General features: G+C 35.7%; 1 protein-coding gene across 2 annotated transcripts in view; it reads left to right on the top strand.

The window, feature by feature from the left end:
• MGAM (maltase-glucoamylase) overlaps positions 1-15930 on the top strand; it is a 221792-nt gene that overhangs the window by 4101 nt on the left and 201761 nt on the right. For both annotated transcript variants that reach the window (XM_074378986.1, XM_039473042.2), the window contains exons 2-3: positions 5217-5345; positions 8182-8357. In XM_074378986.1, coding sequence (XP_074235087.1) covers positions 5219-5345; positions 8182-8357 — 303 coding nt within the window. In that variant the 5' untranslated portion in view covers positions 5217-5218. The remainder of the gene's footprint in view (positions 1-5216; positions 5346-8181; positions 8358-15930) is intronic.

Raw genomic sequence — 15930 nt, 5'->3', positions numbered from 1 at the left:
ACAAATTATGGAAACCTCTTAGGAAATCAGCTCAATTACTGTTAACCATTATTATCATTAACATTAAAATTGCACAATTAGATATTTGTCCTATACAAAAATAATAGTCAAAGATGAAGGACAGATTGCCAAGTAGCAGCTTTTTAAAAAACATTTTTAAGAGCACTTAACTCTTTTAAAAGCACTTAACCCTGTTTAAATTATTTCCTTTTTTATTTGCCTCTTGCCATTTTTCTTGATCTTAGTTTTCCTTCAATTGCATTCCTGAGATAGGAGGCTTCACCATCAAGGGTTCTATAATGTGGGAAGTAAGGTCAATCTGATGATTCTGGAGATTTTTTTTAAGGTTTAAGGAAATCTTTCTCTTGTATATCTAGAAAACAGATATTGTTCCATAGAGGAAATAACCATATTTGAATATATGGAGCAAAAGGACTATTGATAAACAGCAAGGAAGTTTTTTAAAAAATGCTAATGGTATTTTATTTAAAAGTCATATTTATCTATGCATATTAGTTACCTATTTCAGGGTAACAAATTACCTTACAATTTTATAGTTTGAAACAACAAACATCTATTATCTCTTAATTTATATAGGTCAGAAATATGGGAGTGAGTTAGCTGAGTGGTCCTGATTCAGGGTCTCTCATGAATCGGGACAAGATGTCAGCCAGGACTGCCGTTAAGTGAAGGCTTGAATGGGGATGGAGGGTTGCTTTCAAGGGAACTCACTCAGATGGCTCTTAGCAGAAGACTTCAGTTCTTTGCTAGAAATTTCCAAAGTCCTGCTTGAGTGTTATGATGGCATGGTAACTGGTTTCTTCAGGAAATGATCTAAGAGAAAGAGCAAGGAGGAAGCTGTAATGTGGAGTCTTGGAAGTTAGATGCCATCCCTTCTCCATATTCTATCTGTTGAAAGTGAATCACAAAATCTGGCTCGTCCTCAAAGGGTGGGGTGGTGAAAACTACAATCTCACAGAAAGGCCAAGCTCATGTATACTGTGGGGCATTATAGCATAGAATATAGAGTAATGAATGGTTAAAAGCCCTGGTTGTGGAGTCCAAAGGGCAGTGTTCAAATTATGGCTTTGTTCCTTATCAGTTGTATGACATCAGGCAAGCTTACCCCTTGAAGAGAGGAGTATTAAATAATTTGTGAAATTAAAAACACCTGCCATCTCATGATTTTAAATAACATAGAATTATATTTTACTTCACATATTTACTGAGTGCTGTCTCTATGAATATTTACACTGTCCTCAATCTTTTGCTATTACATGTAATGCTGTGATGAAAAACCTTTATTGTGTGTGTGTGTGTGTGTGTGTGTGTGTGTATATATATATATATATATATATATATATATATATATTCCCAAATGTGTAAATGTATTTATGGGATGAATTCTGTAAATTCAATTGCTGGGTAATGGGTATAAATAATTTTTATAGTTGTTGCCAAGTCTTCATTGAGCATCGGGTGTTTATAGTTTGACCAGCAATTTGTTGTTACATTCTTTATAGTGTCTAACATAGTGTGTTAATAAACACTTGGAAAAAAATTAAATATTACTATAGAGAGCAATCTGACATCTCACAACTATTTGCATCCACCAAAGAGGAGATATCATAACTTGGATAGGCATTCTAACTCCTTATCAGCGACCATAACATAACCCTTTGGTTTATTAGTTAATTTAATTATATCAGGCGTGAGAGGTTATTAATCTTTATGGAATTTAACAAGCAATTTTAATTTTATAGGATTTCTTATGATGCTCTTTGGAATGTGAGATAGTGGAGACAGTCTTGGCAAGAAAGCCTAGAATTGGAGTAATTTATTCTAGAAAACACAAGGCAGTCCTCCAAGTATTTGATAAAATTCAGCATTGCTTCATGAAAAAACTCTTAACAAACTTGGCATAGGAGGACTAAACCTCAAAATAATGAAAGCCATATATGACAAACTCATAGCCAAAATCATACTGAACAGGGAAAAGTTCAGTACAATTGAAAGCATTCCCCCTAATAACAGGAACAAGACAAGGATGCCCATTGTTGCCACTCGTAGTCAACATAGTACTGGAAGTCCTAGCTACAGCAATCAGGCAATAGAAGAAAATAGCAGGCATCCAAATTAGAAAAGAGGAAGTCAAATTATCTCTGTTCACTGATGATATAATCTTATGCCTAGAAAACTCTAAACCCTCCAAAAGACTCCTAGATTTAATAAATGACTTAAGTATTAAGTTTCAGGATACAAAAATCAATGTACAAAAATTAGTAGCATTTCCATACACCAGTAACAAGCTGAGAACCAAATCAAGAACTCAATCCCATTTACAATAAAAATAAAATAAAATATCTAATAACACATTTGACCAAGGAGGTGAAAGATCTCTATAGACAACTATAAAACACGATGAAATAAGTTGCAGATGACACAAATTGGAAAACATACCATGCTCAAGGATTGGAGGAATCAGTATCATCAAAATGACCATACTGCCCAAAGTAATCTACAGATTCAGTGCAATTATTATCAAATTACCAATAATATTCTTCACAGGTTTAGAAAAAAAATTCTAAAATTCATATGGAACCCCAAAAGAGCCTATGTAGCCCAAGTAATCCTAAGGAAAGGGAATAAAGCTTGAGGTATCACATTACCTGACTTCAAATTGCACTAAAAGACTATAGTGACCCAACAGCACAGTACTGGTATAGAAACAGACATATAGAGCAGTAGAAAAAAGTAGAGAACTCAGAAATAAAGCCACATACTGATAATCAACTAATTGTTCACAAAAATATACACTGGGGAAAGGACTCCCTATTCAATAAATGGTACTGGGAAAATTGGAATGTCATATGCAGAAGAATGAGATTGGACCCCTATCTCTCACCATGTACAAAAATTAAGATGAATTAAAGCCTTAAATGTAACAGCTGAAACTATAAAATTCCTAGAAGAAAATCTAGGGAAATCTCTTCTGGACATTGGCCTAGGCAAAGAACTTATGACTAAGTCCTCAAATGAAACCATAACAGAAACAAAATTAGACAAATGGGACTTAATGAAACTAAAAAGCTTCTGTACAGTAAAAAATAAACAGACAACTTACAGAATTGGATAAAATATTTGCAAACAATGCATCTGACAAAGGGCTAATACCCAGAATCTGTAAGGAACTCAAACAACTCAACAGGAAAAAAACACATAACCCCGTTAAAAAGGGGGCAAAGGACAGGAACAGGTATTTTTTTTTTTTGATTTTTTTTTTAAATTGTACTCTAGGTTCTGGGGTACAGGTGAAGATCATGCAGGATTGTTGTGTAGGTACATACATGGCAATGTGGTTAGCTGCCTCTATCCTCCCGTCACCTGTATCTGGCATTTCTCCCCATTTTATCTCTCCCCAACCTCCCTGCACCCCACTGCCCCTCCCCTGGCCCCCTCCAGCAGATCCCAGTGCAGGTATTTTTTTTTTAAGGCATAAAAGTGGCCAAAAAACCCATGAAAAAGTGCTCAACATTACTAATCATCAGAGAAATGCAAATTAAAACCACAAATGAGATGTCATCTTACAGTGGTCAGAATGGCTATATGCAACAATCTTGCATGTTCTTCACATGTACCCTAAAACCTAAAACTCAATTAAAAAACACACACACATATATATATCTATATATATCTATATATATATCTATATATATATATCTATATATATATAGATATATGGCAAAAACAAAAACAACAACAAAAACCCAACACATACTGGGAGGATGCAGAAAAACAGGAATGCTTATACAATTTTAGTGGGGATGTAAAATAGTACAACCTCTATAGAAAATGGTATGGCGATTTCTCAAAGAACTAAGATTAGAACTGCCCTTCAATCCAGCAATTCCACTGCTATCTACATGCACAAAAAAGTAAATTATTTTATCAAGAAGACTTCTGCATTGTGTATTTATTACAACACTATTCACAGTAGCAAAGTTATAAAATCATCTCAAGTGTTCATCAGATGATTGGATTAACAGTATAGCATACATATATACCACTGACTACTACTCATTCATAAGAATGAAATCATATCTTTATAGCAACATGGATGGACCTGAGGCTATTTTTCTGAATGAAATGACCCAGAAACAGAAAGTAAAAAATTGCGTGTTCTCACGTATATATGAGAACTAAACAGTGAGTATATGTGGACATACAGACACTGGAAACTCCAAAAGGTGGAAGGGTGGGAGGGGGGTGAAATACTACCTATTGGGTACAATGTATACTATTTGGGTGATGGGCACACTAAAAGCCCAGTCTTCACCACTATGCAGTATAAATCCATGCAACACAATTGCACTTGTTTTCCTAAGTCTATAAAAATTAAAATCAGTACAAAATATTTTTAAAAAGTGAAAAAAATGCTAATAGGGATATCACAGATCTTCTAGTTCAATTTCTTTCCTTTGTAAATGAGGAAACTGAGAATGAGAAAGCTTCAGTAATTTTTCCAAGGTAATCTAGCTATTTTCAGAATGAAGATTGCAATAAAGATAATTTAAGGTCTCCTGAAGATGCTGTATGATTTATGTACCATTCTTACTACTTAAATCTGATAAAAACTCTAAAGCTAATAATTAATTTACAGGAACTTTAAGAAGAGAAGAAACATGTTAGCATGCATAGAGATATAATCAACAAAATTCAGATTGCAGGAAAAATCTACAGAACAAATTGTTAATTAAAAATTCATAAAAGATATAGGCCAATTATAATATATAACTCTTATATCCTCAGGAGAGTAGAACAAATTATAAAAGTTTATCAGATAATGAGAGGAATTCCAAAATTGACTAGATATTTGACAATAGTAAAGAATTATTGTAAACATATTTTAAGTGTGACAGTATTTTTGTCTTTTGCAAAATTTCTTATCTTTTAAAGAAATATACTGAGCATTTTCAGATTAAAGGATATGAGACCTGAGATTTGCTTCAAAATAATTCAGGGGTAGGGAGAAAAGTGGGCAAGAATAAAGACAAAATGAATCAGCCATGAGTTGATAATTTTTAAATTTAGATAATAGGTGCTTGGGAAGTTTGTTATAGTATTGATTCTATACATTTCAGCTTTTCCATTGAAGATCTTGGTAGTCATATAGTAAATAAAATTCAAATCTAAAATTTTTTTCTCTTATTTTTTAGAGATGGCAAGAAAAAAGCTGAAAAAATTTACTACTTTGGAGCTTGTACTCAGTGTTCTTCTGCTTGTGTTGTTTATCATCAGTGTTGTTCTAATCGTGCTTTTAGCCAAAGAGTCACTGAAATCAACAGGTAAGGAGTAACTCTGGGGCTCTTGCCATATATTATTCTTTTTAGAGCAAACCTTCATCAATGGCAGGAAAGTAATGCTTTCATGCTCATGTGTGTGTGTGTTTGTTGGGGGGCTGTTATATGTGTATGTTCTATGTGTTTTGGGCAGCTCTGTAGGTATTCCTTGTAGGTTTAAGTTCTGATACTTTGATTTCTCAATTAATGCATTGCAGGATTTCATAATTAACATTTTAAATATATTTTTCAAATTTCATTAAATGACTCTAATTCCTCTTAGAATAGTAATTAACAACACCTTCCTGTGAAAGGCAAGCAAGTGAGTATATAAGAGACTTCAAAAAATTTGTGGAAAAATATAAAGATAGATAAAAATAAAAAAATAAACTTTATTTCTCAATGTGAGCTCCATCAAGTTCAGGACACTTTGTAAAAGATGATACCATCCATTTAGTTTATTCATAAAGAACTGAGGGTCCTAGGAATTTAACCTTCTTACTGAAGTACTTTTTACATTATTAACTGAAAAAAAATGAGTATCTTTTATAGATTTTTTTAAGATTAGGAAACTAAAATAAGTCAAAAGAAGCCAAATAGGAATCATAAGATGGATGCCTAAAGATTTCCCACTCAAACTCTTGGAAAATTGCCCTTGTTTGATGATGAAATGAACAGGATCTTTGTGGTGGTGGTGAAGGACTCTCTGTGAAACTTTCCTGGGCATTTTTCTGCTTAAGCTTTGACTAACTTTCTCAAAACAGTCCCATAATAAGCATATGTTACTGCTCTTTGGCCCTCCAGAAAGTCAACAAGTAAAATGCCTTGAGCATCCCAAAAAACTGTTGTATGACCTTTGTTCTTGACTGGTCTGCTTTTGCTGTGACTGGGCCACTTTCCCCTCTTGGGAACCATTGCTTTGTCTTCAGGCTCATACTGGTAAAGCCATGTTCCATCTCCTGTTACAACTCTTAGAAGAAATACCTCAGGATCTTGATCCTCACTTGTTTAAAATTTCCATTTAAAGTTCTGCTCTTGTTTGCAGTTGATTTGGGTGCAACAATTTTGGCACCCATAGAGTAGAAAGTGTGCTCAACTTTAATTTTTCAGTCAGAATTGTGTAAACTGAACCAATTGAGACGTCTATGGTTTTGACTATTGTTTCTGCTGTTATTTGTCAGTCATCTACATTAGGGCACGACAAAATTAATTTTTTTCTTCACAAATGGATGTGGATGGTCTGCTTCTGTGGGCTTCATCTTCAATATTATATTGGCCCTTCTTAAAATGAGTTATTCCTTTGTAAACTGCTGATTTCTTTGGGGGCATTGTCCCCATAAACTTTTTGTAAGTATCAGTGATTTCACCATTTTTCCACCCAAGCTTCTCCATGAGTTTGATGTTTGTTCTTGCTTCAATTTTAGCAGAATTTATGTTGCTCTGATAGGTGCTCTTTTCAAATTGATGTCTTACCTTTTCTAATGCCTCAAGCTAGGTCCTCTTCAGACATGTTGTAACAATTTACTGTGAGTTTATTTTAGTACCAAATATATTTGAGATTTATACATAGTTTTTTCATAATACATTTTTTTCATGGACTTATGAAGACCCTCATATAACCAAAGGTTTTTGGTTTATTGAATTTTTATATCCCCAAAAGGAACTGGATTATGCTGAGTTATCCATGATTTCTTATCTGATTCATCTAGGTGCAACTTCCTAGGAGAACCAGGCAATCAAGGGTCAACCTGTGGCTTCTGTGCCCCTCCCGCCCCATCCCTGGTCACAACAATTTCTACTTCTTGTAGAAAAAATCCCAAAGATTGCTCAACTCTTAAAATTATGTGATTCTGAGGATGTAACCGAAACCATTATGCAGACATTGGCACAATTTGAATTTGAACCCCCCAATGAAAAGAAACCCAATCAAAAGCCTAACTGTTTTGTCTTAATGTCATTATTAATTTATTGCAGAGTACCTTTAAGAATGCTCACCTCTTATTTTATGATACAATTAAAATACCTTTTCTAATTTAGTGGTTTTTAAATCTGAAATCAAAGTTCTCCAGCCCTTAGGTAAGTCCTAGCTGTCAGTTTTTAGACTGGTGGGCTCCCTTTATATCTTTTGTTGTATAGGACTTTGTATTTACAGAAAAATGGCATTGCTCAGAAGCATTCTTTGTTTCGGGGATTGGCTGTTGACTTGGCAAGCAGAGTTGAAGTTACTGTGACTAGGCTGGCACTTAGACTGCACAGGTTCTGTGTGCCCTTGCTGCTAAGGTTGGAAGTAAAGGATCAGATCAGAGGTCTGCAGACTTTACTGTAAAGGACCAGATAGTAAATATTTTTGATTTTGTGGGCCATACAAACTCTGCCATAATGACTTAATTTCGCCATTGCAGCACAAAGCAGCTAAAAACAAATGAGTATGTAATGTGTATAATCTGTAATGTGCATATTTGTAATGTTCCAGTAATACTTTGTTTATAAAACAGGATTCAACTTAATTTGGCCTGAAGGCCATAGTTTACTGACTTCTAGAGTTAAGGAAGGGTGGTTCCCACCTTCATGAGCTTCTAGTCTAAAAGTGGAGTCCTTGCTCTTGTACATACTATCTTGTACGGGAGGGAGTTGGGAGTAGAAGGACATGATATAGAGATATACCAGAGGTAAATACAGTCTGTAGGAACAAAGTGACGTTTTATAAAGTGAATGTACAAATTTAGAGGTCATCAGAGTGACACCCACTCAGTAGTGGAGTTAATTGGAGGTGTTGAGAACTATTGAATATATGTGAAATTAAATTTGTCTGATGGTCATTTTATGTTTGCTTTTGGTATAGCCCCAGATCCTGGGACAACTGGTACTCCAGTTGGGAGTACAATTGGTTCCACACATCCTGAAACAACTGGCACCCCAGATCGTGGAACATCTGGTACCACTCCTGTTTCTGCTGAATGTCCAGTGGTAAATGAATTGGAACGAATTAATTGCATCCCTGACCAGCCACCAACAAAGGTTTGAGTTATGAATTTTGTTTTCATTTAAGAATTTATGCAACTTGATAGTTTATTTTTTGGCTTTTGTTTTGTTTTGTTTTGGTTTTCTTCATTAGTAACTCTTAAGAGAGTTGTTTATGTTGCAGCCAATAGTGGCTTGGGCAAACTAACGGGTATCCATGTTTGTATGACAGTGCAGCTTCAGGAAACGAAGACCTGGAAAATTCCGTTGGGTTGCCAGATTCAGCAAATAAAAGTGCAGTTTCCCATCTAAATTCAAATTTCAGAAAAACAATGAATAAACTTTTAGTATAAGTGTGTCCCATGAAAGATTTTGGGCTTACTTGCTAAAAATGTTATTTGTCTTTTATATGGCAACACTGCATGATTACTAGTTCCATCTCTGTTCTTGCCCTGTACGTCTTTCCTTCTCCTTTCAGAATTTCCAAAGCTCATCTAAGAGTTACAGTAAAAATGCATACACATTCACAAAACATTATGTTAAATAAGGGCAAAGTTTCAAGAGCTATGTTTTTGAAGGAAGAAGGTAATTAATCTCAGGTTAAAGATAGTGCAGATATCTGGGCTTTTACTTTAGGCCAGTGTTTCTAGATTATCGGCTCTAAGTCCAGCTGATTATGATGATATAAAGTGTTTTGCACTTCCCTATGTTTGATATGCCAAATTTACAGAAAGTTGATGCACACGCATTTACTTTCCCTGTCGTATGTGCTAGTTACTTAATAGCTCAGTTGAGCTGTACTCAATAGCTCACTAATTACTTGGAAGCTCACTTAGATTGTCACACCTTCTGTACTTGTCACGTTCCTGCAGCACTCCATCTTGTGATTGGATATTGGTGAACTTCAGATACTGCCACAGTAATGTTTCTTTGGTGCTTTATTAAGACCTTTCAATAAAAACTGTGGTATCAAAATTGCAGTTCAATAAATGATCTTTGGCTTTTTTACATGTCATACCCAACTGAATTACTCTATAATCTTGGCATTTGCTAATTGGCATGCTCTTTTGCTCAGCCAAAGAGAAATAATGGCACTTTCAATGATCCATTTTCTTGTAGAAGGTATAACTTAGGCATTTTGTTGCATGTTTTATGAATCCTGAGAGCTGTATGCTGATCCAGATTGTTGTTGAGAGCTGAGATGATGCATAATGATATGTTTGTATGATGCCATACTAAAAAGAATATAGCTGGAAGAGAATGGTGGGAATAAGTTATAAGCACAGCAGACAGGCTAGGCAGAATGTTCTTTTGTTGAAGCCATTGCCATGTAATTTTATCATTCTTATCATCTGTCCTCGAAGATTACATGTAAAAGAACTAAAAGAATAAATTTCTCTGCAGATGATTCTTGGTTGTAAATAACATTGTTTAATTCTCCCAATTATGGGAGGGAGTCCTTTTCTAGTACAGAAGGAAGTAATGTATAAAACCACTCTGACACTCTGAGTACCCTTGGAAGACTTTTTTGGAGAGAATGGACTCTAGGAGTCCCCTTCATGGATCACTCAATTACCTAACTCTAGTTCTGATCTTTAGTTCTGGGCTTGCAGCGGTTAGAGGGCATCTTCACTGAATGCCTTCCTATCACATCAGCTGAACTCATTACCTCCTCACCAAGTCTGCTTTTCCTTCCCAGCTACCAGATTTCTGTTAGCAGTTCTATTAAGCTTCTTTTTCTTGAGGCAGAAACACCAGAACTTTTGGTTGGCTCATCCCTTCAATCTCTTTGGCCAGTATTTAATGTATTTTTCTTTAACAATATTGTCCAGAAGAGGCATTTCATTTCCCTTCTCATTGCCACCCCTAGATCATCACTTCCTCATGTTGGGTTGCTCTATGTGCCTCCTGGCATCCCTTCTGAATTCCACTTCTCCCATTCATTTCATTCCACGCAGGATTGGAATTGCCTTTCTTTCTTTCTTTCTTTCTTTTTTTTTTTTTGCTACAGAGTCTTACTCTGTCGCCCAGGCTGGAGTGATGCAATGGCACAATCTCAGCTCACTGCAACCTCTGCCTCCCAGGTTCAAGTAATTCTCCTGCCTCAGTTTCCTGAGTAGCTGGGATTATAGGTGCACATCACCATGCCCAGCTAATTTTTTGTATTTTTAGTGGAGATGGGGTTTTGCCATGTTGGTGAGGCTGGTCTTGAACTGCTGACCTCAAGTACTCCACCTGCTTCGGCCTCCCAAAGTGCTGGGATTACAGACCCGAGCCACCGTGCCCAGCCAGAAATGCTTTTTTGCATCTAACTTTTGTTATTATTTCTACCCAACTCCAGTACATGTAGTGGGTTATTACTGCATGTTGAGTCAAGTTCAAACACTGTCTTGTATCAGACCCTAGTTAACCTCCGTGCCTCTATAGTTTCATTTAGGCTATACTTCTATGCAGATTTTAAAGACAACTCTCTACATTTATTACTAATCTTTGAATTCTAAAATCCTTTCCACTTCTTTGATGAAGTCTTTTATCCTCAATTTCAGAACTCAGAGTTGATAGATCCCACTGATGGCAGGAAGCAGGAATATTTAATCAAATTCCAGATATCCAGCTTAGGAAAGAAATGATAGTTAATACTTTAAATGCTTTGATTTTTCAGGGCTTTAAAGTACTTTGTAAACATGGGAGAGCAGTTTACATGCTTAAAGATAAACCCACATGCCTTAGGTAAACATTGCAGAGTGGTTAAGCTGAGAGAAATTCACAATGAAGTGTTTTCCAAAGATAACAATAACATTAATGGTAATCTGAATAATTTGAGAGGCTACCATATTTCTTATTCAGAAGTTTTGTCATCTTTTACAGCAAACACATTTGATAATTATCTATGTATTACTTATTTATTTTGCTTATAATATCCTTTTCCAAATTCCAGTTTGTTATTAATGTGTTTAATGGATCATGTTTTATGATATAGCAGGAAAGATACTGCATTTTGCCAAGATCATTGTGAGTCTTCACCCTTAAAATTACTCTGTTTACACAACATCAGTTAAGAGCCATGTATCCCAGAACTTAAAGTAAAATAAAAACATATTTAAAAAAATAGATTATACTCCTTCACTATTGAAGCTTAAAAGAAAAAAAAAAAGCCATTAAATGGTGCTAGGAAGAGCGGTGAGCTCAGATAAAAGCTTAAAAGTCTTAGAAGCCTTAAGTTTATGTTTGGCACCTTGAAATGATGGTGTAGCCATTGGACAAGTAGGGGGATGTAACGGGAGCCAGGTTGTTGGGTTACTCAGTCCAGGCTTTGCTTCTGGAAAGGTCTTTGACTTGATCATTAAATCACATTTTCTGATAAACTGTTAAATCCTTCTAAATAAAATGAGACAGTGTGTGCTCAGCTAAACGTACTCATTAAACAAATGGCTATTGAAAACTATACTAGTCTCAAAATATTTTAGAATAGTGATCTCAAAGATTCTGGCAAATGTTTCTCTGAAAATTCACCACAGTCTGATTTGAGGGACTAGAAAGACTGGATCAAAGGAATGGCAAAGGTAGCAGATTTGTTTTAAAAAGTCTTTGCTGTTAGACCTACCTTGAGGTTAAATGAAGTGGCCAACCTAACAAACTAAATTTGAAAACCTAACTCAAGATGCACATATTATAAAATAGCCTACAATTAAGATTTTTCACTGAGTTAAGACTAATTTTATTCATTCATTTGTTCAAACTTAATGCATATAAAAGGAGCTAGGGAACATTTTGATGAATAGAGGGTGATCTGAAATTCCTTTGTCATCAAATGCTTTCAACTTCTAAAATTCCTGCTCTATTTGAAGATGGGATACTTCGTCTCCTCCTGCTCATTTTCTTCATGTGGAGACTTTCTGGTTCCACCTTGGTTGTTCACGACATCAGGTTCTTTTGAGCTGGTATAACATAATGCCCGAGACTGGGTAATTTATCTATCTATCTATCTATCAATTTTTTGAGACAGAGTCTCACTCTGTCCCCAGGCTTGAGTGCAGTGGTGTGATCCTGGCTCACTACAACCTCCAACTCCCTGGTTCAAGTGATTCTCCTGCCTCAGCCTCCCAAGTAGCTGGGATGCACCACTGCACCCAGCTTATTTTTTATTTATTTATTTATTTATTTATTTATTTTTTAGTAGTGATGAGGTTTCCTGTTGGCCAGGATGGTCTTAATCTCCTGACCTTGTGATCCAACCATCTCAGCTTCCCAAAATGCTGGGATTACCAGGCGTAAGCCACCGTGCCTGGCCTTGCACTAGATAATTTATCAAACACAGAAATTTACTTCTCACAGTTATGAATGGAGACTGGAAAGAACAAGGTACTAGCATCTTGTGAGACCCTTCTTGCTGCATTCTCACATGGTGGCAGGCAGATGGCAAGAAACAGCCCACTCTCTCCATCTTTCTAGCCCCTTTAGAAGGGCGCCTAATTCCCTTTGTCTGGGAGGAGCCCTCAGGGCCTAATCACTTCTCAAAGGCCCTACTTGTCAATACTGTCATATTGGCAACACCTGAATTGAGGGGCCACTGCAACCATAGCACCAGCCTAACTAAAATTACTTGAAGTCTTCTATTTTCTTAGACTTCTGTTTTCTTAGAGCACAACTTCTCCATTTGTCTACTGAATTACAAACTACCCAAACTTGGTGGTTTGCAACAATTGTTTTATTTTATCTAGTGATTTTATAAGTTAGAGAGTCTGGCAGGGTTTGGATGAATGGTTTTTCTTTCCACATAGCAATTACTGGGATTAAATAGTGTGGTGGTATTTAGTTGGTGGCCGATCTGGTCTGTAGATTTCAAAGTGACTCTACTTACATGCATGGTACCTTGGTGAAAATGGCTGTAAGGCTGATGGCACCTTCTTCTCCTCCATATAGTCTCAGAGTCTCTCTTGCTACTCTCTCTAGTAGGGTAGCTGAATTTCTTACATGGTGGGTCAGTGCTGCAAGAGAGAGAGGTGAAAGCTTCCAGTTCTCTTAAATACCACACCTAAACTGGCATAGCATCACTTTTGCTTCATTTTGTTGATCAAGTCAGTTTCAGGCTGGCCCAGATTCAAAGGGAACAGCAGCAGACTCCACCTGTTGATGCAAAGTGTGTTCGTGACGGCCATTTTAAACAACTGCAGGGAAATGCTTATTTTTTTTCTAGAGTAGCATAAAGGTTGCTATTAATGGTGAAGGCTGTGGTGAGCTGGACAGAACAGAACAGGATAGGGTGGCACAGGTTAGAGGAGTCAGCACTGGGAATAGGGTAGGTAGCAGAGCTAAGTTATAAGGTCTAATGCGAATTGGAAGGAGCTCCTTCTGTTCCCCCCCAGTGACAAGAAAATGGTTGATGCCACTGACTCACTCAGGCTGACTCTCCCTCAGTCTGGGATCGTGTCCTTTTAAGCGATTTGCATTTGTCCTTGTAACTTTGCTTTGCTTTTTTTTTTTTTTTCTTTCTGAGTGCTGCAGTTGCTGAGGTTTTGATTTTCTTTTTTTAAAATCTTGGATCTGTTTCTTCCTAATGACCTAATGGTTTATGCATTTCAAGGCACCTGTACTCTTATCAGTCAATTATTTTCACCCCCCATTGTGGAAAGGCATAGGGAATTACTTCTGAGAAAGTTTCTGGTTGATAACTGATTTCACCTTTAGAATAGGGTAGCAATTTCTCTTTTTTATATAAAAATATGTGAGAAAATATTTTTAAAACTAAAAGGCCCACATGCTTACGGAAAATGTGTTAGGAGAGAAAGTCTGTGGCAGATCCCTTTAGGTTTCTTCTGGTTCTTTGCTCTACCCATTACGCTGATCAGCACAGCAAGGAACTAGGCCTTTTCTGTTTTTCTGTAACAGTAGGAATCATGGATTATCATTTAGTGGTTTTCATTTTACTACATTTTGTTTGCTTCTCTTTTTATTTATTTCCCAGACTCTGTCCCAGAAATTCTGATTTAATTTGTAAGGAGTGGATCCCAGGCCTGCTTATTTTTGTAACTTGCCAGGTGATCCAAATGTGCAGCTAATATTAATAACCAATGGTCGAGGGCAGTGGTTTTCAAACATGGTTCTGTATTAGCATCACCTAGAGAGCTAATAAAAACCTCAGCCCTCCAGGTTCAATGATGGAGGATAGAGCCTGGGCTTTTATACTTTTACTGAATTTTCAAGGTGATTCTGATAGGGACATAGTTTGAGAATACAGTAAAATGTGTTTGACACAATGTGCAGAGTTGTACATTTTCCAGCAGTTCTGTAGATTGTCATGTTGGAAGGGATTTTGGCAAAATATGGAATGTTTTTAGTCTGTTTGTTTATGTTGTTAGACATGATGATTATAGTCTTCTTGGTAATCCAGTGTATGAAAGCTTGAAATTAATGACACATTTGGGATTTGATGAAAAATAGGGAGTAGAGAAAACAGGCAGTTCTATATTATTTTCTATTATTTATTTTCAACTTGGTTTGGCTTTTTTTCTATATAAGATTAACTTCTTTGAGATAATAAATCTTTAAGATGTACAAAAATATATATAACCTTTATCTAGCTTAAGAAGTAAATTATCAGCAGAGATGAAGTCCCCTGCATACTCGTGTTGTATCATTACCTTTTCCTTCATCCTCTTTAGAGGTAACCACACTCGTGAAATTGATATTTACCATGCATTCCTTTCAACCTTTACTACTTCCATGTATACTTGTAAATAATAGATATGTGTGGCCTATAAGCAAAACGCATTTTTGTTTATGCACTTAACATTGTGAGATTTAACTATGTTGATAGATATCTCTAGATCATTTATTTTTGCTGTAAAATTGGTACACAACTGTATAAAATTGTATATCAATTTTACAGCAAAAATAAATCAAAATCGCTCTTTCCACAGTTAGAAAAATTAGTTTTCCTCCAGTATCTTGAGGGTCCCATTGTGAATATCTTAGTAAGTTTTTTTTTACTGGCATCTGTGTGATTTTAGATATATCTTCAAGTTTACTAGATTTATCAAATTGATCTCCAAGGTGGATGCGCTAATTTACCATCTCACTATCATTCTCTGCATCTTCAGTAACATTTGGAATTAACAGTCTTTTAAAGTTTTGCCATTTGGGGATTATAAAATAGTATTTTGTTGCGATTTCAGTGCTAACTTTTCTAAATACTAATGCTGGTGAAAATCTCTCATTTAGTTCTTTTCTATGAATTTCTTTTCTGTCTTGCCTAATTTTATATGGAGATGTTTATTTTCTTGATGTGTATAAGTTTCTTGGTTGTTCATTCATGTGATTCTAGATTCTAATTCTTATATATATTGCAAATATTTACTGTTACGAGGCTTTGCTCATCTTTTTTATATTGCCTTCATGAAGAAAAGCTTTACATTTTAAGAGTCAAGCCTATCAACATTTGTGTCTTGTGTTTTGGTAACTATATATTCCCATATTACATTGTATCTCAAAAACCATTCCAGGAAGACCAAAGGCCTGAAGGCAAAAAACAAAAAGTTACAGATTTCATAAGAAAAAAGAATCTAATATAATAATAATTGAGTTATTTATTCTATAAATTTTCTTGAATTTCTATGTAGACAATATTTTG

The sequence above is a fragment of the Saimiri boliviensis genome, chromosome 10, assembly GCF_048565385.1.
Source record: "Saimiri boliviensis isolate mSaiBol1 chromosome 10, mSaiBol1.pri, whole genome shotgun sequence".
Taxonomy (NCBI): Eukaryota; Metazoa; Chordata; class Mammalia; order Primates; family Cebidae; genus Saimiri; species Saimiri boliviensis.
Note: the sequence above shows the minus strand (reverse complement) of the source record. Positions and strands in the feature narration are given on the sequence as shown.